Source organism: Haliotis rufescens, unplaced genomic scaffold (assembly GCF_023055435.1).
Source record: "Haliotis rufescens isolate VD_foot unplaced genomic scaffold, xgHalRufe1.0.p SCAF_4, whole genome shotgun sequence".
In the NCBI taxonomy this organism is placed as follows: Eukaryota; Metazoa; Mollusca; class Gastropoda; order Lepetellida; family Haliotidae; genus Haliotis; species Haliotis rufescens.
The window spans coordinates 11,478,696-11,503,319 of record NW_025964112.1 but is presented as its reverse complement, the minus strand read 5'-3'; the positions used below and the strand labels follow the sequence as shown (position 1 = coordinate 11,503,319).

Sequence of the window (24,624 nt, the reverse complement as noted above, 5' to 3'; positions counted from 1 at the left end):
AGCCCGTCCGTGTGTATGATTCTCCTCTCATCCAAGGCCCCTTTGTCTGTCTAACACTGTGCTGTGTGCATGTCGCCTGTACCTGTCGTTATTTAGGCTTCTTGATGAACTTCGGCATGGGATTGGTAGGGGTCGTATTTCGTGGGAGATGTCTCGAGGTCACTGTGTGTTCTTCCGTCTCCGTTGTATTGTGTGTTGTGTTCGTTCTGTATTCTGTCACTCTCTTCTTTCAAATTGGTCTGTCCTTTTTTGCCTTTTCTTTACGATCTTGTCTTTTTCTCTATCTAGGATAGTGGCCCGCCCCAGCGGACCTTCAATCACAGAGCGCAATGTAACGCGCGCGCACACACACACACACACACACACACGCACGCGCACACACACACACGCACGCACGCGCACACGCACGCGCACGCACGCACGCACACACACACACACACACACACACACATCCTCCTACCCCAACTCCTATCCTCTATAACATCATCCCATCCACCGCTACACATGCGGACTACTCTTGCCATTGTCAATAGAAACTGTCATCGTCCTTTATGTATCTTTATGTGCTTTCCTCTTGGATAAAGACGTCGGTCGAGATCTTTTCTCCCTCTGTGGCCCATTCACATCTTGCTAACATATATTCATAATGCGAGAAATTCTCTACGTCATAGGCCATTCCAAAGACAAATCGGGGGGACCGTATCAAAACCCCAACGAGCAATATCAATCATGAAAGTTGTCGGCTCATGTCTACAGTTTTACACTGTTTGTTTTTCCAGTGATAAATGATCAGGTATATGGGTCCCGATCCATAGCTTATCGAATGGTGATCACACACAAGTATGTAGTCTAGGACAGGCAGATAGAGGTCTCATTAACATTAGAAAACCATTCATCCATTTCAATAGCTGTTGACCTTAAGAGGTCAGATTTCGTGAGCCATTCACAACTTCAACACGGCCCGCTGAGAATGTAATGTCGGCAAGTTGTGACTGATAACGCGAACCCTTGAAAATCGAATCTCAGGAAAAATGATAAATTGAAACAAGAATTCGAGAATTGTTGCCCTGATATCGAGTTCCAGCCGAATGTCTTTTTTTTTATTTCCATATGAATAATGTATGTAATAAGACCTAGTGGTTAAAGGGAATGGTTGTCTCTACGAAGTCCCAAAAATATGTGAAGTCCATTACTTACTGCGGCGTAAAACCAGTTCCTCCACCCACCCCCCACCCCCCCCCCCCCCCCCCCCCCCCCCCCCCCCCCCCCCCATTTGTTTTGTAGTTTGTTGAAGGTTGTAACATTATCTGAAGGGTGACTTTTGATATTTGGGAAAAAATGCTGGATCTGCCTTTGGTTTTAATGCGAATTTCGGGTTCGTTGACCGCTGAACCAAATTCTATTGACTACTGACATCTGTTCGGATCCATCTGTTTCAAATCGAAACAATATTTCAATATTTAACTATTAATATGTGTTATCTCTCATTAAGGATTATTTCTAATGTATTGGTGGTGCACTTTCTCATTCCCGAATGTCAAGATTGCATTCGGAAATCAGTGAATGTCTGATCTCACGGTAGACGTCCAACACACCTGTTGAATGTTATAAGCTGGCGAATCATCAACTGGAATGTGGACTATTGCTTGGAGTCAACCAATGAAATGCTTCCATTCGGGTCACGTGAGAGCGAATCACCACCTACAAGAATGCTAACATCAAGGTGGATTGAGTCGGACCGAATCAGACTGGTGTTATAATTTTTAGTAATATCCAAGCAATACACCGATCAGGTGTTCGGTGATCAATAAGATAAATGCTTGTTTACAATATAACATCATACGGTTTGATAACATTCGGAACACACCGCTACAATCACGGTAGACAGGATTCTTGTACTATTCGGAAACAAGCACCGAGTGTCCTTCCGCTAGGACATATCAACTGATTCCTGGCAAGAGCCTGTTTGGCTACTTTGCTATCACGTTGGATCAGATTCCCGACTCCGTGAGATCGCTGCCCACGTGTTGGGAAGACGGGAACAGTTAAGGCGTGGAAAGTTATATGGTTGAAGGGTGGGATTCTGGACCACAGTCTTGCACTACCGGTGTGGATGAGGGGTGAACGGACGAGTACTGGCGCCCGCATTGCATCTTGTTATTCCTCGTCATTCACGGCTCTGTGTTCCTGATGCGTTAGTAGTTGATAGTAAATAATAATCACATGGTTCTAAATTCTACCAGAAGCAATGTATATGCACTAATATATGCATACGGTTGATACGAATGAAAGATCACTGTAAAATTATCATATATACTGTATACATTCCGATAAGCACACATACACAAATCATAATGCCAATACGAATAGGTGAGTATGGTTTTACGCCGCTTTTTTATACGAATGGAACTATCATGGTACAATAACAATTGTATAAATCATCATCATAAGTACAGAGATAATGCTATAATGATGCACTGATAATAATAATAATAATAATAATAAATTAAATAATAATAATGGTGAGTGAGTGAATATGATTTTACGCCGCTTTTTGCATTATTCCGGCAAAATCACGGCGGGGGGTGTTAAGGGTGGGGGGGGGGGGGGGGGGGGGGGCGACAGACAAGGGCTTTACACGTTGTATCCATGTCGGGAATCGAACGCGGTTCTTCCGGTAACTAATTATGATAACATATACAATGGTAACAGCAGCATGATAGTGATGATGACGATATTCCACTGATGCCTGGGGTCGAAATGACATACTGACTAGGCTTAACACCGCTATACGGTATCCTATGCGCTATCTACAGAATATGCTTGGCTGGCTTTAATGTTCCACGTTACTGGGTTAATTTTGTTCAAGAGCTCGAGTTACGTTTTTATGCTTTCTGAAAATATTGTGTGCAACATCTGGACTGTTTGTCGCCTCGTAGACTCGCCCGTAGTCCCCGATGTCGTGTCTACTAGGTCAGTCGTCCCACATGTCACCTGTCACTTTTTACCTGGTTAGATCGATATAGTGTACTGGCATACATGTTTAATTGTTCATACATTTTGAGATCAGGTAGCGATGTCTTCAGCGATATTCCAGCTACCGTATTTGACGTAATAAGCGCCCATGGCGATATTTGCTAATATATTAGCTAGTGCAGAATCCCAATTAGCACCCCTTCAAATTATACAATGTACACAAGACTTATTTATTCGTGTATAATGCGCACTCGTGTGTTTTATGCACCCTTAATTATGGGCAATTAAATTCTGGAAAAAAATATCTGTCGTATGTAAACATTTCAGGCTGTCAGCATAAACCACAATATTTACGATTTTTCAAATCTGTTTTTTTTTTCTTCACCAAAATAATATTCTAATAAGCTCTCCCTATTTCTAATTTTGAGAGAGCCCTGGGCGCCTATTACGTCGAATATCAGGGCGGTAAATTATCGAGTCTTTGACAGAACCAATGGTAGATAGCATGAGCAACGGTTCGCGTCATGTTACAATGTTTTGTTTGTTGTTTAAGGCCGCACCCAGCAACATTCCAGCTATATGACGGCGGTCTTTAAATAATTCGAGTCTTCACCAGACTTTCCAGTGATTGGCATCATGAGCGTCGATCTACGCACTTGGGATACGATGGCATGCATCAATCAACTCTGTGAGCCTGACCCCCTGATCCCGTTAGTCGACTCTTACGACAGGCATGGGTTGGTGAAGACCAATTCTAAACCTGATCTTCACGGGTCTCAGGTTACAATGACACTGTCAGTCAGGTTACACGTCTTCAGGGGAAACCGAGGGGCACGTCTAAGGCGTCTAAGGCATCTAAGGCGTCTAAGGCGCCGCGATTCGCTGTGCAGAGTTGCGTTCCTTGGGCACGCCAGAAACCTATGATTGTGGGTTCGAATCCCGGTTCGCCCCGATTATGTTTCTAGGTTTGTCAGTACCATACCACTGCTCGTGTGTTTCGCCGAAGTGGTAAACGTCTGAGACCTGCATCACTTCGGGCTTCCCTCCCACATTAAGCTGAGACGCCGCGATATAACTGGAATACTGTTCAATGCGGCGTTTAAACCAAACTCACTCACTCACTCACTCACCCACTTAGGGGAAACCTATTTCAGAGATCCTATGGTCAGTCCATGGGGCATTACAAATGAATAGACATTACAGGTTAATAAAACTTATGCTATTTGTTTGGCTAAGTATAAAAGTGTTTCTATGTCATAAAATAACAGTACACAACACAGAGAAAGAAGGCACCATTCCTACTGACAAGAGAGCAATAAAACAAATATTTAGTTTTGGCACCAACTGGGTCTGATTTTCGAAACACCTATGACATTTAACATGTAAGCTAAATGCATGAATCATTTCCCCTTTACAAAATCATTTATCGCTGTAGAAAGTGCCTCAAACTGGTACTTACGAACAATATTTCGAGTTAGCCTATAAGAGACTACGTGACGCATGTACAGTCCAAAGTTTAGAAATGATACATTATAGACAATTTAATACGTAAACCTGCGTAAAAAAACAGAGCATCGTTTAAAGAGAGATAAAACGATATTAATATATAATGCCCCAAACAATTTGCATACAACAGTAATTATTTTTTACATTATAAAAATACATGCAACAACATATACAAGCTCCATAAGTATCTGGAACTTTGCCAAGACCATGTAGTATTTCCAGCAAATATTTCCTACTAATCACATTAATTGAACATATAGTTTCAATAAATGACTACGATGAGTGCGTTAAACCTAACACTGTCAATAATACTTATAAATAGACCATCTCCCGCCCAAGACCACATGTGGTGAGGTTTGAAGGAGAAATAGACGCACGCCTATAGATCGTGTGTGTTATTATTGGGAAGGTTTCCGGGACAATCCTGTTTCGGCCACAAAGTCCAGAAGCGGCATGCCTAATGCTGCCTCCTTGCCGCACACCATTCGGTGTCTGTGTTGCGCTGTGGAATGGTGCAGTTGTAATTCCAACATCTTTGTTCACGATCACGTTAAGGGAGTCGTCCTTGAAGCAGGGTCTGTGACGACATGTGCCAAGTGAGGAAACATACTATATGTTGTGTGATTTATTCGCGGACGCTGTGTCCAGTAAAACAGGTAATTACTGCATCTATCACCTGATCATTTATATGGTAATATTCAACAGCATGCGTGACTGTCTGTACAGTACCGGACAATAATAAGTGTCAGGAGATGTGCCGTGGAGTTCTCCGGTCATACGCTTGTCGTGTTACCGCAATGTGTTTCTATCCCAACGATCAAGGTAACGGCACGATCTATGGATATTGTATAAAGCCTGTTAACGGAATACGCGTTATGAAACCGCTTATGAACTGGAGCGGTCCATTACGTTCACAACCGTCCATGATGTTGCGAATCTTATAATGCAGCCTAGTGGTTGAAGCGTTGTTTGTCGCGCCTAAAACCCGTGTTTGATTCTTCTCATGGTGATATTTCTCAAACCCTTAGGTGTCAAGTTCATCATGGGAGAGACACTTACCTGAGGATCGGGTGGTTAGGCAATGTGGATTAGTTGTCATCGTACCCCGATAGCGGAAATTGTTTCTTATGCTTTCAGTCACTGGTTTGTGTGGTCAGAATCGATTGTTATCAGGCCGCCGTGACAAAGTCTATATTCACTCACTCACTCTCAGGAGTAGTAGTATGGATGGAATCTCCAAGGCAACGATTAAGTGTATCAAAAACGTTACTACTAAACGAAAGAGTTAGTGAGTGTGTTTTTACGCTGCTTTTAGCAATATTTCAGCAATATCACGGGGTAGGGCTACACTCATTGTACTCATTTTGGGATTCGAACCCGGGTCTTCGGCGTGACGAGCGAACACCTTAACCACAAGTCTACCCCACAGCCCCACTAAACGAAAGAGTTTATCAAAACTCTAAATGTTAATAAAAACAACAACACAACAAAGAAATAGATCAATAGTTTCGATACAGAAGAAGTGATGTGAATATGCGAACATATATGCACGAGAGGAGACGTCTATACACGCAGTGAGGTCGACTGTTTGTTGAGACTACCGAGGAAGTTGTATCTTGTCTGGAAATAACGATTTACTTGATATATATAAACACTGGCATATGGTGTGTATTTCCATTACGTGGGCGTGTTTGCTCGACAAATGAAAGCAGCATTCAGCACACAGACACTGTTCCCAGGTTCTACTGCACGTGGCAGACATGCTGGCTCCCACGTCATTGAATAATGTGTACACTGCCGGAAAGAACAACTAGATTACTTAGTTACTTCCCCTTTCAATCTAATATGGCTCTGACAGGTGTCTGTTATGTATCATGTTTTTGTCTTCTAATTAAATGTTTCTCGCCATAATGTATTATAATTAGCAGTATTTCTTCTATTTAAGTTTCTCTCTGTGCATTGGGCATGTTTCACATATCTATTAACATCTTTCTGTTATCTCCTAGTATCTATAAATTACTAGAATCTTTCTGTTGTCTCCTAGTATCTATAAATTACTAGAATCTTTCTGTTATCTCCTAGTATCTATAAATTACTAGAATCTTTTTGTTATTTCCTAGTATCTATAAATTACTAGAATCTTTCTGTTATCTCCTAGTATCTATAAATTACTAGAATCTTTCTGTTGTCTCCTAATATCTATAAATTACTAGAATCTTTCTGTTATCTCCTAGTATCTATAAATTACTAGAATCTTTCTGTTATCTCCTAGTATCTATAAATTACTAGAATCTTTCTGTTATCTCCTAGTATCTATAAATTACTAGAATCTTTCTGTTATCTCCTAGTATCTATAAATTACTAGAATCTTTTTGTTATCTCCTAGTATCTATAAATTACTAGAATCTTTCTGTTATCTCCTAGTATCTATAAATTACTAGAATCTTTCTGTTATCAACAGCATATGTCTATTATCTACTAGCGTCTTTGCTTTATCTACCAGCTTCTTACTCGTATCTACTTGCTTCTTTCTATTATCTACTTGAATATTTATGTTTTTTTGCTAGGATCGTCTCGTTGTATACTTTCATATTTCTGTTATTTTAAAGAATCAAGCATCTTTTATATGTTCAGGATCTTTCTATTACCCACAAGAATATTTCTGGTATGTACGAGCATATTTCAAGTATCTACGAGCAAGTTACCGTTATTTTCTAGATTCTATCATCTTACTTTTATCTACTTAAATGTTTCTACTCTAGAAAACCTTTCTATTTATCATCTGCTAGCCTATTACTGTTATCAACCAACATCTTTCTGTTATATTCTAAGATTATTACAGAAAGATGTTGGTTGATAACTGTCATAATCTATGTTATTGTTCTTTTATCTTTCTGTTGTCTGCAAGAATCTCAGTATCACCTAACTTTTTCAAGTATCTATACCAGCATATTTCTAACAACTTTCTATTATCTCTTTGTAACTTTTTTATCTGGGGTGCCCCAGTCGTGCAGAGTTGCGTCCCTTGGGCTCGCCAGAAATCATGACTGTGGGTTCGAATCCCAGTTCGCCCCGATTATGTTTCAAGGTTTGTCAGGACCGTGTACGTGGGTTTTACGAGACCTGCATCACTTCGGGCTACCCCCCCACATTAAGCTGACACTCCAGATATATATATATATATATATATATATATATATATATATATATATATATACAAAAATGAGGTAAATGTTCACTCGGTGTACATGTAATATATAATAAAATAATAAAGTCCACGTTAGTCCATCATCTTCTTTATATCAGTTTCATACATAGTACTTTCGCTGTCTCATGACAGCTCTTCAGTGTAACTGACAATGACATATAATGACGTCATACTTATGATGACGTCATAAATTACAACTGTGACGTCACAATGTATTTACACACTCCAGCGACGACACCAAGTAATTTAACAATTGTAGGGAGACTTTTGAATTAAATATACAGTATTTGTAAAGTAACAGTGCAACATTTACGATTGAAATGACAAATCTATTAATACATTCTAGAGTTCAACTTTGGTTTCATCAATTGGATAAACATTTGTTCTTTTTCCAGTCTCAGCTGCTTGTTACTTGTATACAATTTATAAAACGGAAAAATAGTAAATTTCCCGTTTCCGCAATCATCAATGTGTTTGCTGACACCTAAGCATCGAACATTAGGGTCTCTAATCTGCTGTTTGTGTACAGTGACTCTATCTTTTAATTCCATGCCGGTTTCACCGATGTAGTTTTCGCCGCATCCCGAATATATATATAATAATAATAATGTTCAAAGCGGCGTTGAACCCAACTCTCTCACTTACTCACTCACTGTTATCTACTAATTCTATTATCTGTTGTGATCTTACTGTCATCTAATAATCTATATTTTTTATAATCTTACTGCTTTGAAAATTACCACACTTATTATAGCCACACTTCAGTACTTCAAACGAGAGCATGTATTTATACATAGACTATTTATGAATAGATTTCAAACTTAAAGTAGTGATGGTGAGGAATAATTACTTTAAGTCGAAAATCGATGATACATACTTTCTTTGTACAACAGTGTATTTAAATCGAAACTGTCAAGTTCAATCTTGTATTCTGCCTGTTCCACGTTCAGGACACGATTATTCCGTACAATGACATTTCTGTAAAATATGACAGGGGTAACTGACCCAGTCTTCGTAACACACAAAACGCCCTCTAAAGGGAGGGGAGGTCATGAAACAAACAGACAAAGACGATTTATGGCAGCCATGTTGAATTTTTCTACACCTGAAGTCACTGCACGTCAGTCTTCGAGTCCTGCCCCGCTACTTTTCAGACAGCTTGAATCTGGTCGAGTGGACGAGCCGATAAATTAAACCATACCGTTAAAACAGCTTTTTGTAAACAATTCGAAGTTCATACGGGAACAGGTTCGCTTCTACTGATACAATGTGTGAAGAGTGGCTCTCTCGGCGTTGACGAAAAGTCTTGTCACGTGGTGCGGGACAGGTTGATATGCGTTTTATATGTTTAAGTGCCCCTTAATGCCATGTCGAGAAATTGCCTTGAGACATGCAGAACGTTCATAAATATCAAAACCTTTTCAAGTGTTGAAAGCAGGCTAGACTCGGCCCCTAGTCCGTTAGACCGTGTCAAGTGAAAATCCAGAGGTGCTACGATAAGTTGTTTTCTACCAGAATCTATATATATTTCATATACAAAAATTATATTCAAATTTTATATAAACCATTATCAGTTATCACAATCAATGAACCTAAACCAAGAGTCAGTTGGAACAAAAATACTTTAATTCAGTCTCGTCTAACTTGCGCTTTGCCCGGATTAATTGTTTGTTATTCTCAGCCTCAGACCTATACCGTTTGTGTCGACGTTCGGGGACTTGGCCTAATTTGGGGGGTGTCTGTTTCGGGCCGACAGCTTGAAAAGCACTATAAGCCAAATGTTTTATCATGTCGAATTCCTCCGATTTCCTATGTTATATTTCGCAAATGTCTTTAAAGGGTTGAAAATCAAAGCAACTTCATTCGGTTTAACGGAATTATGTATGATTCGTATTACCGTAAAGTTTCTTTTGGGGACATAGTAACGACAACTGAAATAAAAAAGTATTGATCGAGCATGGAGAACAACGGTAATTTTGTTTTTATTTTTTGTTTTAGTTTTTAGTGAATGAGTGAGTTAATTAAAATTACAGTTTGTTTGTTTGATTGTTTAACGCCGCACTAAGCATTATTCCAACTCTATGACGGCGGTCTGTAAATAATCACCAGACAATCCAGTGATGGACATCATGAGCATCAATCTACGCAATTGGGATACGATGACATGCATCAGCGAGCCTGACCACCCGATCTCGTTTGTCGCCTCTTACGACAATCATATTTAAACGACAGTAATTCATTTATATCACGGCATGTCAGCGTGGGAGAAATCCCAAGTGACCCTCATCGAATAAATTTACCACTTTGATGAAACCTACGAGCGCCGATACGGTGTTGACAAACCAAGGATTATAATCAGTTGAGCAAATTATAATCGTGGGAAACTAGTTTTACATATCAGTATAGACAACTGCGCATATACACCAAACTGAATCAAGTAGGTCTCGAGATCCTACTTTATATATATTACCCGGGCAGTTTCAAAGCCTCATCATTAAAGGCATAAAAGTACTATAATAGACCATAAACTCAAACGTTAGTTTGATATACCATCTCTTGACTGTAGCTCAGTCAATAAAAGTGTCAAGCAATGGTGGTGTTGGACCGTACACTGGAAAGTTGTGTAGCTTCAGTCGGTTCTGTGTATGAGTGAGTGAGTGAGTTAACATTTCACGTCACATCGGCATTATTTCAGCGACGTTCTAAGTAAGAGGATATCGTTGCATGCTGGGTAAGCCATCTTCATTTAATTGAGATTTTCTCGTCAACTCTGATAAATTGAACTGGTTTTACTTTACTTTTGATTGAATTAGACTTTACCGTATGTCTTTACCGCGATGCTTATGATGTCAGTCTTTGGATTATCTGGTCTAGTCCGACCGTTATTTAGCTGGAATAATACAGAGTGCGGCATCAAACAACAGACAAACGAAAACCCTTTTTCCGGAACTAATTTGAATTACCACTCCTCGTCGATAATAATTGTCTCTGTTCATAGTATTCGGTTTACCCGTATTCGTTATATCAGTAGTTTAGATATCCTTGTGAGAGAATGTCGGTAGTTTGTTTTAACCCGAGAATATACCCCGTTAATACGAGTATTCGGTTTACCCGTATTCGTTGTATCAGTAGTTTAGTTATCCTTGTGAGAGAATATCGGCAGTTTGTTATAACCCGGGAATATACCCCGTTAATACGAGTATTCGTTTTACCCGTATTCGTTGTATCAGTAGTATAGTTGTCCTTGTCGGAGAATGTCAGTAGTTTGTTATTCCCCGAGAAAGTACTGGGTGCACAATTACTGTAGGACGAGGTTATCTCTGACAGTGATCAGAGAAACAACCATACTGGTTCTGTTGTGTTGGAATACCTGCTTGGCCCCTTCCTCATGAGGAGGTCATACGTACTGATATGTTTACCACATGACTGAAAGCTCTGTGTACATAGTACTAGGATGAGGTCGTAATCAAACAGGATACATCTACGTCCGCACACTCTTCTTGATCGTGAAATCAGTACCGTGACAAGAACGGTTGACATGCTGCGTAATACCAAGATTAGTCAATTGTAACACTCGCAGTGACTCGACAATTTATCGTTGCAATGTTGCCCTTGGGTTGCAAGTCGAGAATTTAACCTTCTGATACTCGCACATGTTTGCTGTTGCCATTCTCAAATCCGATTGGCAGTTTGAAGCAATATGACGTTGACAAAACTATGACGCAGTGAACACTTATTTTTTATGCAATGGGTACAAGTGGCGGGTGCTACCGGTAGAGCAGGACATGCTCACCTTGGAACACCTGGTGTCATCACTGATTATCAGTGATCCATTCATATAATTTTCACTGCTATTTTGCCTTTTACGCGTTTGGAATCTGTTCCGGAGACTGGTTATTCCCAGGCGTTGCCGTTGCGTATTTTATGTCATTCAGTGTTCATGACGTAACAACTTCACAACAAAAACGATTTCGATGAAATCACTGTGACGGATATTTCAAAGTTCCCATACACCAAGGACGACATCTCTTTAATTCCTCGTAGCTTGTTGGTTATTTTCTTACGTCGGAGCGGTTGGGTAGCCTGGTGGTTAACGCGTTGGTTCGTCAAGCCAAAGGTTGGATTCCCCACAAGGGTACCATGTGTGAAATTCGTGATATTGCTGAAATGTTGCTTAAAACGTCGTAAAACCACACTCACTCACTATCATTAATGTGAGATAATTGTTCCTCAAGATGTTTGTGAAGGCATGTTGAAATGAGTGTGTCTAGGTATGTTGCATAGTCTATAATATGTTCCTTTTTGAAAAACTCCTTATATATATGTGTGTTCTGACTTGTCTTGTATTTAAATACATGTCTAGTACTCACAAAACGTTTTTTTATCGACCACAATTATACAAAAGTCATGTATTTCAACCCCAATATACAAATAACATTTCAAAATCGATTTTGTGATCATAAAAGCACAACGCTTCAACATAACGTATTATAATGAAACTAGATATTCTGTTGAAAATTAATTATGCCAAATTCGGCTTATATATATTCAGTTGCTGTATAAAGAGACATGTAACTGTCAGTTGATTTCAGTTGGCAAGATACAGACGAAGAGTCACATTAGAGTCAAGACAACGTCGTTCTTGTTTTAGAAAGACTGGTACAACAAGTTTGTTACGCGTCAGATTCCTGCTTTAAAATGTTGACAGAGTGACGGAATTACCTTTTTTAACTCGTCAGACGATTTCCTTCAGATAACGGAAGTCGTCTGCTCCTGACATCGCTGACTCACGGGGAGGTATTTTGTTCCGGTCCTTGCGATGAATAATACATGTGAATATGTCTGAGAAAGGTGGATCGGGGATATATTATTTACTTCAAATATTAACTTGCGACAGAGACAAAGGCAACCTGGTGCGTTCTGGGGTCATCGTGTTGATGTCAATGATGTGACATTTGAGAATCACCTGTTGCTTCTAGCAGCAGAAGTGCCTTGTAACATGGGTAACACAGATATTAAACTATCCAGCAGCAGTAGTGGTGGTGATGTAGTAGTAATAGTAGTGATGATGTTGGTAGTTGGTTGGTTGGTTGGTTTGTTGTTTAACGTCGCACTCAGCAATATTCCAGCTATATGACGTCGAGTCTGGACCAGACAATCCAGTGATTAATATCATGAGCATCGATTCACGCATTTGGAATCTATGACATGTATCAACCAAGTCAGCGAGCCTGACCACCCGATCCCGTTAGTCGCCTTTTACAACAAGCATAGTCGCCTTTTACGGCAAGTATGGGTCGCTGAAGACCTATTCTACCCCGGAATCTTCACGGGTCTGGTGTTGGTAGTAATAGTAGTGATTGTAGTAGTAGTAGTAGTAGTAGTAGTACTTAGTGGTTGTAGTAGCAGCAGCTAGAGTAGTAGTGGTGGTGGTGGTGGCAGTATTAGTGTTGGTACCAGCAGTGTAGTAGTAGTAGTAGCCGCAGCTGCAGTATGTACAGTGTAGTGGTAGCAGAACCAGTAGCTGTAGTAGTAGTAGTGGTTTTGATCAGTCTAGATTGTAATAGTTTCAAATCACTTGAGCACCTTGATTAAAAACTTGGAAAGATTTGCAAACTATCTGTCGACGCCCAGATGGCGGTATTCAGGCTTTGCAAATCCTGCAGTCGACTGAAATCTGCACGACAGTCGCCATGTTGTTTACAAACCGGATTTCTAGTTCGTTACGTGGTGTTGATTGAACTATTTATAGACTCGTTAGTCCGGCCAAAATATAACTCCGGAATTCCATCCTAGTTCGGCAAGGGTGTAAACTATTATAGTCAGTTAACGCCCTTGCCTCGGGAAGATGGTATAAGGGTTAAAAAGGCGAAAACAAATTCTTAGATGTTAAACGAAACGGATTTAAAATGGGTACACTATGAACTTGCTTAATATTGAAAATGGCATCAGATATAAATCGTCATTAATTTAATTTTACCTTCGATCTAAATATTACTGCAGAATCTAGTTTCCCTGAGAAATATAAACTATTCAATATATTTGTGTCCTCTACGATTGTTTTAATTTTTACCGCTATAAGTAGGCGTTTGTCACATTTTTAGAGCCTTTCGTTAACACGCGCATCTTCCTGTAATATACGAGATAGCTTGTTCCAGAATGACACACGAGAAGCACATCCTTTTCTTGTGAAAGGCGGTAACTAGACACACAATAAATTATGAATGAATATGTGTACACAGATGACGCATGCCAATGCAGTTTATGTTAGTATGCCAACTTTCGCTTCATTCATCTCATAACGTCTCCGATGCTCATGATGTCGATCACTGGTCCAGACTCGATTGGCATAGAAAGAGATAGTAGCCAAATATTGATACTATTCTTTGTGGACCTCATTCAACAAGACTCACAGACGCTTGTGCCAGCGGAGTAACAGCTACGAAGTTGTAAATATATTAGCTTTACCATGTCACCGTGTCACGTATGTCGTATTTAATGGTTGCTCCTTTTAAAAGTGGTTGCCATTTAAAAGTTGTGAGTTACCTTCCCTAGACGTGTAATCAAATCCTAAAAACGACCGGGTGCGCCATGTGTTGAAAGTGAAGCGGACGTAAACTATTTTGGAGCTATGTCCAATAAATGTGTAAAATTGTTTTATAAAGTGCGTGAGAAAGTTTGGTTTTACGCCGCTTTTAGCAATATTCCAGCAATGTCACGGCGGGGGACACCAGAAATGGGCTTCACACATTGTACCCATGTCGGGAATCGAACCCGGGTCTTCGGCATGACGAGCGAACGCTTTAACCACTAGGCTACCCGACCGCCCCTGTTTCATTAAGAAGTCATACGAGTACAGTATATGTTAAATAAAACATAGAGCAATATGTATGTTCACCGAACTCAAGGCGCCGTTCCTCAAAGTGTACTTCTGTAAGTCATGTTTATATATTTGCTTTGTTGAAAGGCAAACCAGTCTCTGTTCCGTCGCCATATCTTCCATATCCACTGCCTGCAGATTCTGATTTATTTCATCAGGTGTCTGATTTTGAAACTGAAAACGTTTTTACCTGACCTACTTGTGTTTTATGTTTACTTATTGGATTCCAATCAAAGCAGAGACCTGTAAATCAGATCGTGTAGTCACCCTAACCGCCACAGGCAATATCGGGTTGAGGACACACGTCAGAGAATTCCACCTGTTGTTCAGTTTAGCTTCAATAAGAGAAAATAACGTTTAGCCTCATATTAATCAGGAATAGTTCAGTGCGACGCCATTAATCTACCGTGATCTGTGCTATTATCTAATAATTCACAATGTTACACTTCATGTAAATCTCACAAAGGGATTTTCAAGTTCACTTGCACTGGTCCGTTAGAGTTGCATGGTCATACTATCCAATTTTACTTGTAAGGTTGTCAAGTTCAAAAAGCTTCAGGATTTCTGAATCCTTTGAAACGTTTAAATGCATGACGATTAGACATGGACGCCCATACACGTTGATATGTGTAAGTCAACAGTGTAATAATTTGCCACCTGTTTCATGGCGAGACGTATTTAACAAAGTACTTGAAAGTACATTTCAGTATTTATCATTAAATAAAACCTTATATTGATATTTACTCTACGTCAACTGTTTCAATTAAACAAAGATACTTTCATAACACACTATTGAAATGCGTTTAGGTTGTGAAGCCCTAACACGAAGCCTTGTTACAATGAAGATGATATTACATGTTAACGACCATACCTGGCAATCATTTCAACATACACAGGCGAACCACATAAGACCCTACTCGATTGTCCAGTTCACCATCATAATACAGTTCCATACGTTGCGGAACAGAGAAAGTATATACTGGGTAATCGAGAACTCCATTAAACCGGACACCGAGGTTTCGGGAATAGGTTTTCAGTTTGGTAAATGTAGATGCGCTGATCTCGGTTCGAATCCCAGATTGGGTTGATTGTGGTCCTCGGTTTGTCAGCAGTACTCAGCTCCATGCCAATGTTCAGGGGTTCTCCAAGGGTCGGACCTGTGAAGATCCGGGGTAGAATAGGCCTTCAGCAACCCCTGCTTGTCGTAAGAGGCGACTAACGGGATCGCTGGTCATGATGAGGCTCGCTGACTTGGTTGATGCATGTCATCGTATCTCAATTGCGTGGATCGATGCTCATGGTGTTAATCACGGGATTTTCTGGTCCAGACTCGATTATATACAGACCGACGTCATATAGCTGGATAATTGGTGAGTGCGGCGTTAAACAACAAAATAAAACACACACGTGTTGTTTTGAGAAGTAAAACCTTGACATATTCTAAATAGGATAGAATAACATGGATCTGCTCACCATCGTAAGCACCCAGACGAGAGTTTGGGTTACAAGATGTGCCCAGCACCACACACACACACACACACACACACACACACACACACACACACTGACCGGGTGGTCAGGTTTCGGTGACTTGGGTTGGTTTATTGCATGTCATCTTACCCTGGCGAAATGGGACGTTGCGCGTAACATCAATCACTGGATTGTCTGGTCCAGAATTGATTTTTTACAGACCGCTGTCATAGAGAGCTGGGATATTGCTGAATGCGGCGTTAAACTACAAACAAACAAGGTCTTCGTAACCTCTTATTGGCGTCAGTGTTCCTTCACCACATCAGCCCCACGAGAAACATGCTGTTGTGTTACACTATCGCAAATGATTGGTTTGGTTTGACATGTACCCTGTACTACCCGAATTGTGTCGTCTCGACATTCTCCACCCTTTTATACATACTCAATGACACCGATCGTTCCGAGTCAGTAACGCCATATAATAGTACCGAAGTATGTCATGTTGGGTGTTTCGTCACTTATTGCTCACCTGATGCAGTTACACGATCACGTGGGATGCAGCTACACGATCACGTGATATAGAGGCAGTTTATTAAAGGCACATGATAACATTATTTTCTATATTTTGATTATTTTTTTAAATAAAGTTATTTATTTTTTTAAAATTACACCCTCCATTTAGTTTAGAATTTAGTGTTAACGGCTCAAGACCCTGATTTTTGGACGCGCGTACTGTTCGTGACGTCACAGTTTTGGGTACACATTTTTGCCAATTTATGCCATCACCGGTAACATCTCATCTCATCTTTGAAGCCCATCTCCAATAATCAAGTTCCTGGTTGTCTTTCCCACTTGATGAGGTCAATAAATATATGTTAGGGGATTTCTTTTTCTTTTTCGATTATAAATCATATCAAAAGAAAATTAAAACTCTAATTTGAACTTTGATATGAAAATTTATATAATGCGTTATGTGTGCTCTTACATTGTGCATATGAACACGTGCCTTTTCAAAACGTTTCTTCATTTGATAGAAGATTGTGAAGATTAAAGTCTTTACTTCGCGGATGTAGAGAGATTTATGTCACTTTGTTCAACGCAAAGTGAACGTGAACTTACAAGTTAAGAACTTAAACACATGGAGTCCATGATATAGTGCGAGCAATAAACCCATGAAACCAGTTTGGATTAAGCATCGCCTATTGTAGTATCTGTCTGATACTCATCTTAGTGTTCGCCAGTTTCTCGGGTACAGGTCAACATTCTACAGATCAGCACGTCACAGAAGGCTGATGTTAAATGTAGTGTAATTCTCCACTCGACCGTCAAGCCGGTAGTGCAGTAATACTGACAGTCCTCGTTACAGCGCGAGGCACGAAGGCGTTAGTGCTGATATTGTGTCAAAATAGTGTATGGTGTGTTTTTCGATGTGTAGATATTCAATGGACATAAATATATACGCGAAAATCAATACCTGTAAAGATTGTTGGTCAGTTGTTAGTGTTTTTGTAATACGCGGAATGAGTGTTATCCAGGTGTACAATGCCTTTGGTGTTTGGATTTTAAATACATAAAAAGATTAATTGCACATAATTTGCTATATACACATTCCCTAAATTGATTTCGGTCTACACTATCCACTAGGAATGTTCAAACATACAAATATTCCACACGAAAAGTACATGAATTTGATATGCTTTATCGCCATTATTATCCTTGTCAGCCTTATATCGGGGTATGTTGGTAGACATTTGGCATCTGACTTAATATTTAGCTGGGAACTTGGGGCACATTTGCCCATCATTCTCTCACTGGACGCAGAGTGGTTCGGACCTCAGATAATGGGTTATAGTGAACATCTTCAGTAACATCATTATCAGCAGCAGCATCCATGCAAGGTAACAGCAACACGAGTTACCCTATGTAGCCATGTCTGGTATTATTCGTGTTTGTTGTTTTATGTAAACATTAAAGTATTTATGGTAGACATGTTACGATTTAATTTAAAAAAAGAATTCATATGTGTTTCCTTAGAATTGTGATAAGAAAATATTTCTTCTGTTTTTATAAGAATCTACAAGGGTAAAGTATTATGGATTTGGATTATATAACTATGTTTGAGTTACATCAACAAAAGAGAATGTGCATATTCAAGAGTCAACTGTTTGGAAATTGTACTCGACAGATGAGTATCAAAGTAATGTTGTTATTTCTCGAAAAGTTAGTAAATCATTTACTTAATCTCGATATGTAAGAACTGATATTTGATACGGGTATCAGACAAGGCGATTCCTTAACACCAGCCGTATTTGTATCAGCCAAGCTGGTACATGTAACTCTATAATTTAGATAAGTATATTGTCCTTATTAACTTGATGAATCTCGTTAACGACCTTTCATCCGACCAGTTAGAGCGTCGCTTACCAGATTATGAACGTGACAGTCGGAATGTGATTTCGAATCATGCAACCTCGAAAACTTCAACACGGGGTATTCCGAACGATAGTTACGGGTTTAACGACTGAATCCATACAACTTAGACCATCTATTAGTCATTCAAGAATGTTGTTTTGTTCAGGTTTCAAATTTGTAATCGAGAATTTGTCAAAATATGTTTCGCCAATTTGAAATAAGTGCCGTAAAGCACGAGAAAGTTGCGGTCCAAGTTCGCGCAAGGTCGTTCTGACGTGACCCGTAATGGGATGTCCTCAGATTTTTGTTAAGCGGTAGCGAGAACAAAGATCTGATTTTAATGAGATTGTTCGTTGTGTTTTCGTCATCTTGGCTGCGGTAACGCGCATCACTGTAGTAGCACGGCAGGGCATGTGTGTCTACGTGTCTGCTAGCATCCCCCATCGGTTAAATATCTGCACCCATACGGAGCTGCACGTCGGCTGTTCTAATTACTGAGGATATGTACCTTCAGCGCTGATACCACACGTTTCCATAGCTTGCAGAAAGACATAATTAGATCATGATGTGAGACACTGACATGGATTCTTCCTCTAGGTTCCAGGGGGTATTGTTTATACGTGAAACCTTAAGCATCGGAATAGTGACATGGGGTTCCAATAGGAAATAATCTGGAGGGAATAGTAATGTGTGGTCTCGATATAACTGCATCGTCATCATTTTTATAATAATTATCACAATTACTTTAATGCCTGGGTACAATGTGTGGAGCCCATTTCTGGTGTCCCCCGCCGTGATATTGCTGGAATATTGCTAAAAGCGGCGTAAAACCATACTCACTCACACACTACTTTAATGCCGATCGCTTCTGTGATCTAGTGGTAGAGTCTGACCGGAGAGCGGGGGTTCGATCCCCGGTCGCGTCATACGAAAAGACTTTAGAAGATGGTACTTGTTGTTACCCTTCCTGGTGCTCGGCATTAAGGGGTTAAAACAAGGACTGGTCGGTTTACTGTGTCTGAGTGGGGTATTCATGTTAAGCTGCGGCATGGTATCTCAGTTGGCTAGCACTATAGAATCGGCACACACACACTCAAAAACACACACACACACACACACACACACACACACGTGCATGCACGTCGCTATATGACAGCCATTATCTTGAACGGGACGTTAAACCCCATTTCACCATCACCTCCCCTTATGCCATGTACTTCATGACACAGTGAACGAAATGTCAAGATGTATTCATCCAGATATTAACAAATACATGACGCACGCTACAATCCCTATATAATCACTGTAGTGGCTTGTTTGAGGAATGAACAGTTCAAAACCATCGAGATGACCGGAGTTTCGAGAGTGAAGTGAACGAAAGTATCCGGAGATAAGCAGGGTGCCGAGTCAACAGTGTTGGACGGTAGTTATTTGTTATGTGCCACTAAGTAGGTTGTTCCTCCGAAAGAAGTAAAGGGTTTAATAAGGGAGACAGGGGCCACAAGAGGTCGTTTTGCGTTGTTTGATAGATGAGTTTAGACATGACCTTGACATTGCTATTCTGTTTGCAGGTTGAAGTGATATAGGAAAATAAATAGCCAGCATGGAACCAGTAGAAAATGGCGAAGCAGTCCGAGACATGGGCGCGAACCGTCAGTTCACTGACCCTGACTTTGACACGAGTGGTAAGTTTGTTTGTTTGTTTGTTTGTTGAATAACGCAATATTCCAGCTGACATGGGTCTGTAATTAATCGAGTCTGGACCAGACAATCCCTTGATTAACATCATGGGCTTCGATCTACGCAATTGGGATACGATGACATGCATCAACCAAGTCAGCGAGCCTGACAGACCGCCTCTTACAAGTATGGTCGCTATTTACGACAAGCAGGACCTATTACCGACCCGGATCTTCACGGGTGGAGTGGAAAGTAAATACTGCAGAGGTGTAATATATTGCTAAAATCTAAAAACGCTGACTTTGACACGAGCGGTAAGAAAATAGATTCATTTTGACAATGAGAAAAAACTTATTATGTAAGTATGATGAGAAAAAAGCTCATTATAGATGTATGACACTGAGTAGGTCTGTCGATGTAGGGTAGGTTTGTTCACGTGACAGCCTCGTGCCGTTTGTAGCATGAATAGTTGTTGATAAGGTTTACTTTGAACTGCATGTGTGACGTGAACTGGTGATGCATAACACAAGATGAGATAAGCCAAGCTAAATATAACACCTTATAACGTGATATGCGTACTGTGCAATGAGACACATTCACTCATTCCAGCCTTGCTGCTCCATGTTTAGCAACGTTTTTGTCGTGAGAAGAAATAAGGGTCGCGAATTTAGCATGGTATCATTCCTGACCATGAGTTCTCTGCTTGAGTTGAATAGTTTTGTGTTGGTGATACGTTACCACATGTGTTTTGTCTGCTCTCTTTGAAGGTTTGCTTCTTTAGTGTTGTGACGAGACTATATGTAATAAGCCTCAATCCCAACAGAACGTAGCCTCTTCACTCGATCCAGTCCTGTCTGTGAACATACGAGTTACTTTAACTATAAAGAAGCTTTCAGGGCCAATTATCATGACCATAGGTTTGTGTTTATGCCTACAGTTAATCTTGTAACTAAATACAGATTTATTCAAGAAATCGACATCAAAACTACCCTTTAAACATTCATCTTTCGTTTGTTATTTGCCTCTTGCGTCATGTCATTTTGACCAAGATCATTTGTAAAACTGGTCCGGCCTCAGGACACACTCAGAAGTCATCGGCCGTTTGCGGAATGTTCATCCCATTCCGCCAGCTTGGTGTAGTTTTACTTCTGCCGTGATGAAGTCAGACAGTTTCGTAAGTCTCCGTCAAGCTCTTCCCGGAGCACGCCATATGCACCTATTCTCGTGTCTAGACGAAGAAACGACGTCATTCTATAATAACGCTAACAGGACAGTTTCACTGAAATTCCAACAAATGTCACATCATTTGCTTTACACAACGCGAAAGAGTAATTCACCTAAAGGATTTAACGTTGTAACCAGTACGTTTCACTGTCAAGATGACACAGTGATAAATCGCCGGCTAGTCAGTGCATAAACCTCCTAAATTTTCACGTATGACTACGCCATCCCGTGTCGATAACCTCTCAGACTTCACGCCGTGGTTAATGACGTGCCTACGGTTACCCTTCACCGACCAGACGACACTAATCTCGAACCCAGATCTCTCAAGCTTGCAGCAAAGGTTTGGTTCGAGGATACTCAGCACGTGTGTATATATCTGTTCGGAACGCAGTTTTGTACGGAGAGTATTTTCTGCACTGCAGTGACTAGCTGTATATCTCCATCAGAGTATAGCAAGTCATGGCAGGCGGAAAGAAGTGAGGTCATCATCAAAAATAATTTCCTTTATTTCTGTTGTTTTCACTCATGACAGACAATGGTCCTGTAAGTACCGCCAGACAGAACATAATGAAAGCCCATCATTAGTCTGCATATATAACACGTACGAAACACAGACTAATATCCTGTACAGGAAATTAAATTATACACTTTATTCCTAATATATCATGATTACGATATATAAACTCAAAAAGGTAATACTCTCTTTCTCATTCTCAGAAGCGTTGGGACCTTGTTTTAATTGTGAGGAAAACACCTAATTTCGAATGTAGTGTCAAACGATTTTTGTGAAGAATCACTAAACGGGAAACCTATAACGTATTGGGAACATTAGGCAAGTTCAACTTACTGATAACACTATCTATCTTGTGGAAATTCAAAACGGAACATGTTAATTCAAAATGAAACTGGTCATACACGTGATAACGTCATGAACACAAATTAGGGTATGGATACGACGCAATATAGGTGCACATTGATATTACTTGGTGTGAAAAATGATACTAAATACACCTTCCAAGACAGCATGATTCAGATGACCACAAGGACGACAGTGAAAGTACAGTAAATTACACCTTTTACTAAATGTTTAAATGTTGGGCAAGTCGTGCGGTAACGTGTTGTACTGGCTCTGTTTCTGTACTTGAAGGCACAACTCAAACAAATCAGCATACGTGAATAAGTGTTCTTCGACGGGTTGTGTCCCTTTGTGTGTTTTGTCTTAACATGAACAAGAAACAACGATATACGTCGCATCGTGGTCATTTCCACCTATATAACTACACGTATAGCTGTTTGTTTGGATACGTTTAAGAATGATCACGCTTTGCAACACGACGACTTAAGGCAGCATAATTTGGATTGTAGGATTTATAAATTACACATCGTATTACCTACTAGTGCCATAAACATCTCTACACTGTGATCAAGGGTAAGCTGTTAAAGCAGGTGAATAACACATATAGATTCCGGTATAGTCCATTCTCAAGGATGAGTCTATACGTCATGGCTGGTACCACAGGTTACTGCATACAAGTTAACGGTTCATGGCTAAATACATGGGGTTTTGGCAAACGCCTGAAATAGGGACTTCCAACTGCAATCGATGGTAATAACCCATCTTACATGCTGATAAAAAATCTGTTATAAATTGTGACCCTTGTCTAACAGACATTGTGTCCGAGTAAGGGTGATCATTAAAGGGGAAGTGTACACGCAAAAATCACTTTCTTACTTTTTCTAAACAAAACGCAATTTTAGAATTAGTTAGTATCTGTGTTTGAAAATATACACTCATTTTTTTCACAGTGAAAGTAGGAAGCTCACAATTGTGTGAAAATGATATGCCGTTATGAGGCCTTCGTTTTTCGAGCTAAACAGGCCTGAGTTATCCCCCTTAGATTATGACGTATTTGGTGCCAGTTCAACTGGGTCCCTGTCTATTCTGAACGCAAAAGATATCAAGTACCAGTTTTCGGTAAAACAACATGGCCTACGACACACTCCGGCGCAGTGGTGACTCAGCATTACACTATGCTGGCTGGCATCTGAGACGCTAGAATCACACACCTAGACCTACACCACGTGAAGCGGCTCTAACAAAGCATGATGACGTCATAATGTTTATCAATTGGCACCAATGACGTCATATTGCAAGGGGCATAAGCCATGGTGTTTTTGTTATGGAAATAGAACACTTGGTAAATGTGAAAAATATAAATCGTTTTAATGCAAAACATATGTTAATTAATTGTGATATTTTTATATTTTTGTCTATGACACTTCTAGGTTAACACTTTTATTGTGGAAAAAGTACAAGAAAATTAGGTTCATTTCCGTGTGAACTTGCCCTTTAACGGATATGGTGACACACATGATTGCACTGGAGTTCGCAGTCACACAACTTAAGTTTTGAATGACTTGACTTGATCTTGCTTGGCCTGCCAATTGACCCGAGTCTTGTCCTTGTTTAGAAATCCTTACCATATTCTATGATAAAGGCCTAGTTACATTTCGTTTTCTTTTCTTGAAGTATTTCGTCAGGTTCTGTATTTTCCATTTACCTTAAAGCAGAGTCCATAAGATAGTTTTCGCTTAAAGGCAGGCATCGAACGCGTCTTACGGCGTCTTATTTCTAGGCAACGTTAAACCATACACGTACTCTCTTCGAATTCTGCTTAAATAATACTTCATCGCAGATGATCTACGATCTAAAGTTTCTTCCCACACTCCCAATCATCTTTGCAGTGGAAACGTGACTACAGTGCTCTAAATCATGGTAATTCTAAAGTTGTTTTAACATTCTAAAAACCTTCTTATGACATACACCTGTTCTGTTTCAGTTGCTGATCATCGCCATCAGTATATAGGTCTGCGCCTTCCACACAAACCCAAACGCCCGGGTCGAGGTCACAGTCACAGGCGTACAAAGGGAGAGTACAAAGTCAATGAAGCAGCATCTCCAAGTGAGGACCGCTAAATATTCTTTTTTTCATTTTGGTTTTGCGTGATAGCTTGACGCTGTTATTTCTATACAAGTGTATGCTTAATTTGACTAATAGTTGAATATCTAGTTTTATGCTTTGCTGACAGAATTACTATCTTAGATACTAGTACATATCTCTAGAATTGTTGTACGCCATTTCCAGATTCTCTCCAAATTAGCTCAAGGATTTGGTGTGGCCTTTTTCTCGTGTTATTATGATACTGATATTTATTGATCTATCGATCTATTTTTCCTTCATTCTCTGTTATGATACCACTACCTCTT

At 40.0% G+C, this 24,624-nt stretch overlaps 1 protein-coding gene across 7 annotated transcripts in view; it reads left to right on the top strand.

Annotated features, from left to right (window-relative positions):
- LOC124112300 (electroneutral sodium bicarbonate exchanger 1-like) overlaps positions 1 to 24,624 on the top strand; it is a 57,240-nt gene that overhangs the window by 10,848 nt on the left and 21,768 nt on the right. For 4 of the 7 annotated variants that reach the window (XM_048381745.1, XM_048381739.1, XM_048381744.1 and 1 more), the window contains 2 exons: positions 20,024 to 20,137; positions 24,197 to 24,319. In XM_048381745.1, coding sequence (XP_048237702.1) covers positions 20,056 to 20,137; positions 24,197 to 24,319 — 205 coding nt within the window. In that variant the 5' untranslated portion in view covers positions 20,024 to 20,055. Of the gene's footprint in view, positions 1 to 4,993; positions 5,139 to 17,835; positions 17,939 to 19,786; positions 19,876 to 20,023; positions 20,138 to 24,196; positions 24,320 to 24,624 lie in introns of those variants that run through there. The other 3 variants (XM_048381742.1, XM_048381741.1, XM_048381743.1) reach the window with 3 other exon arrangements.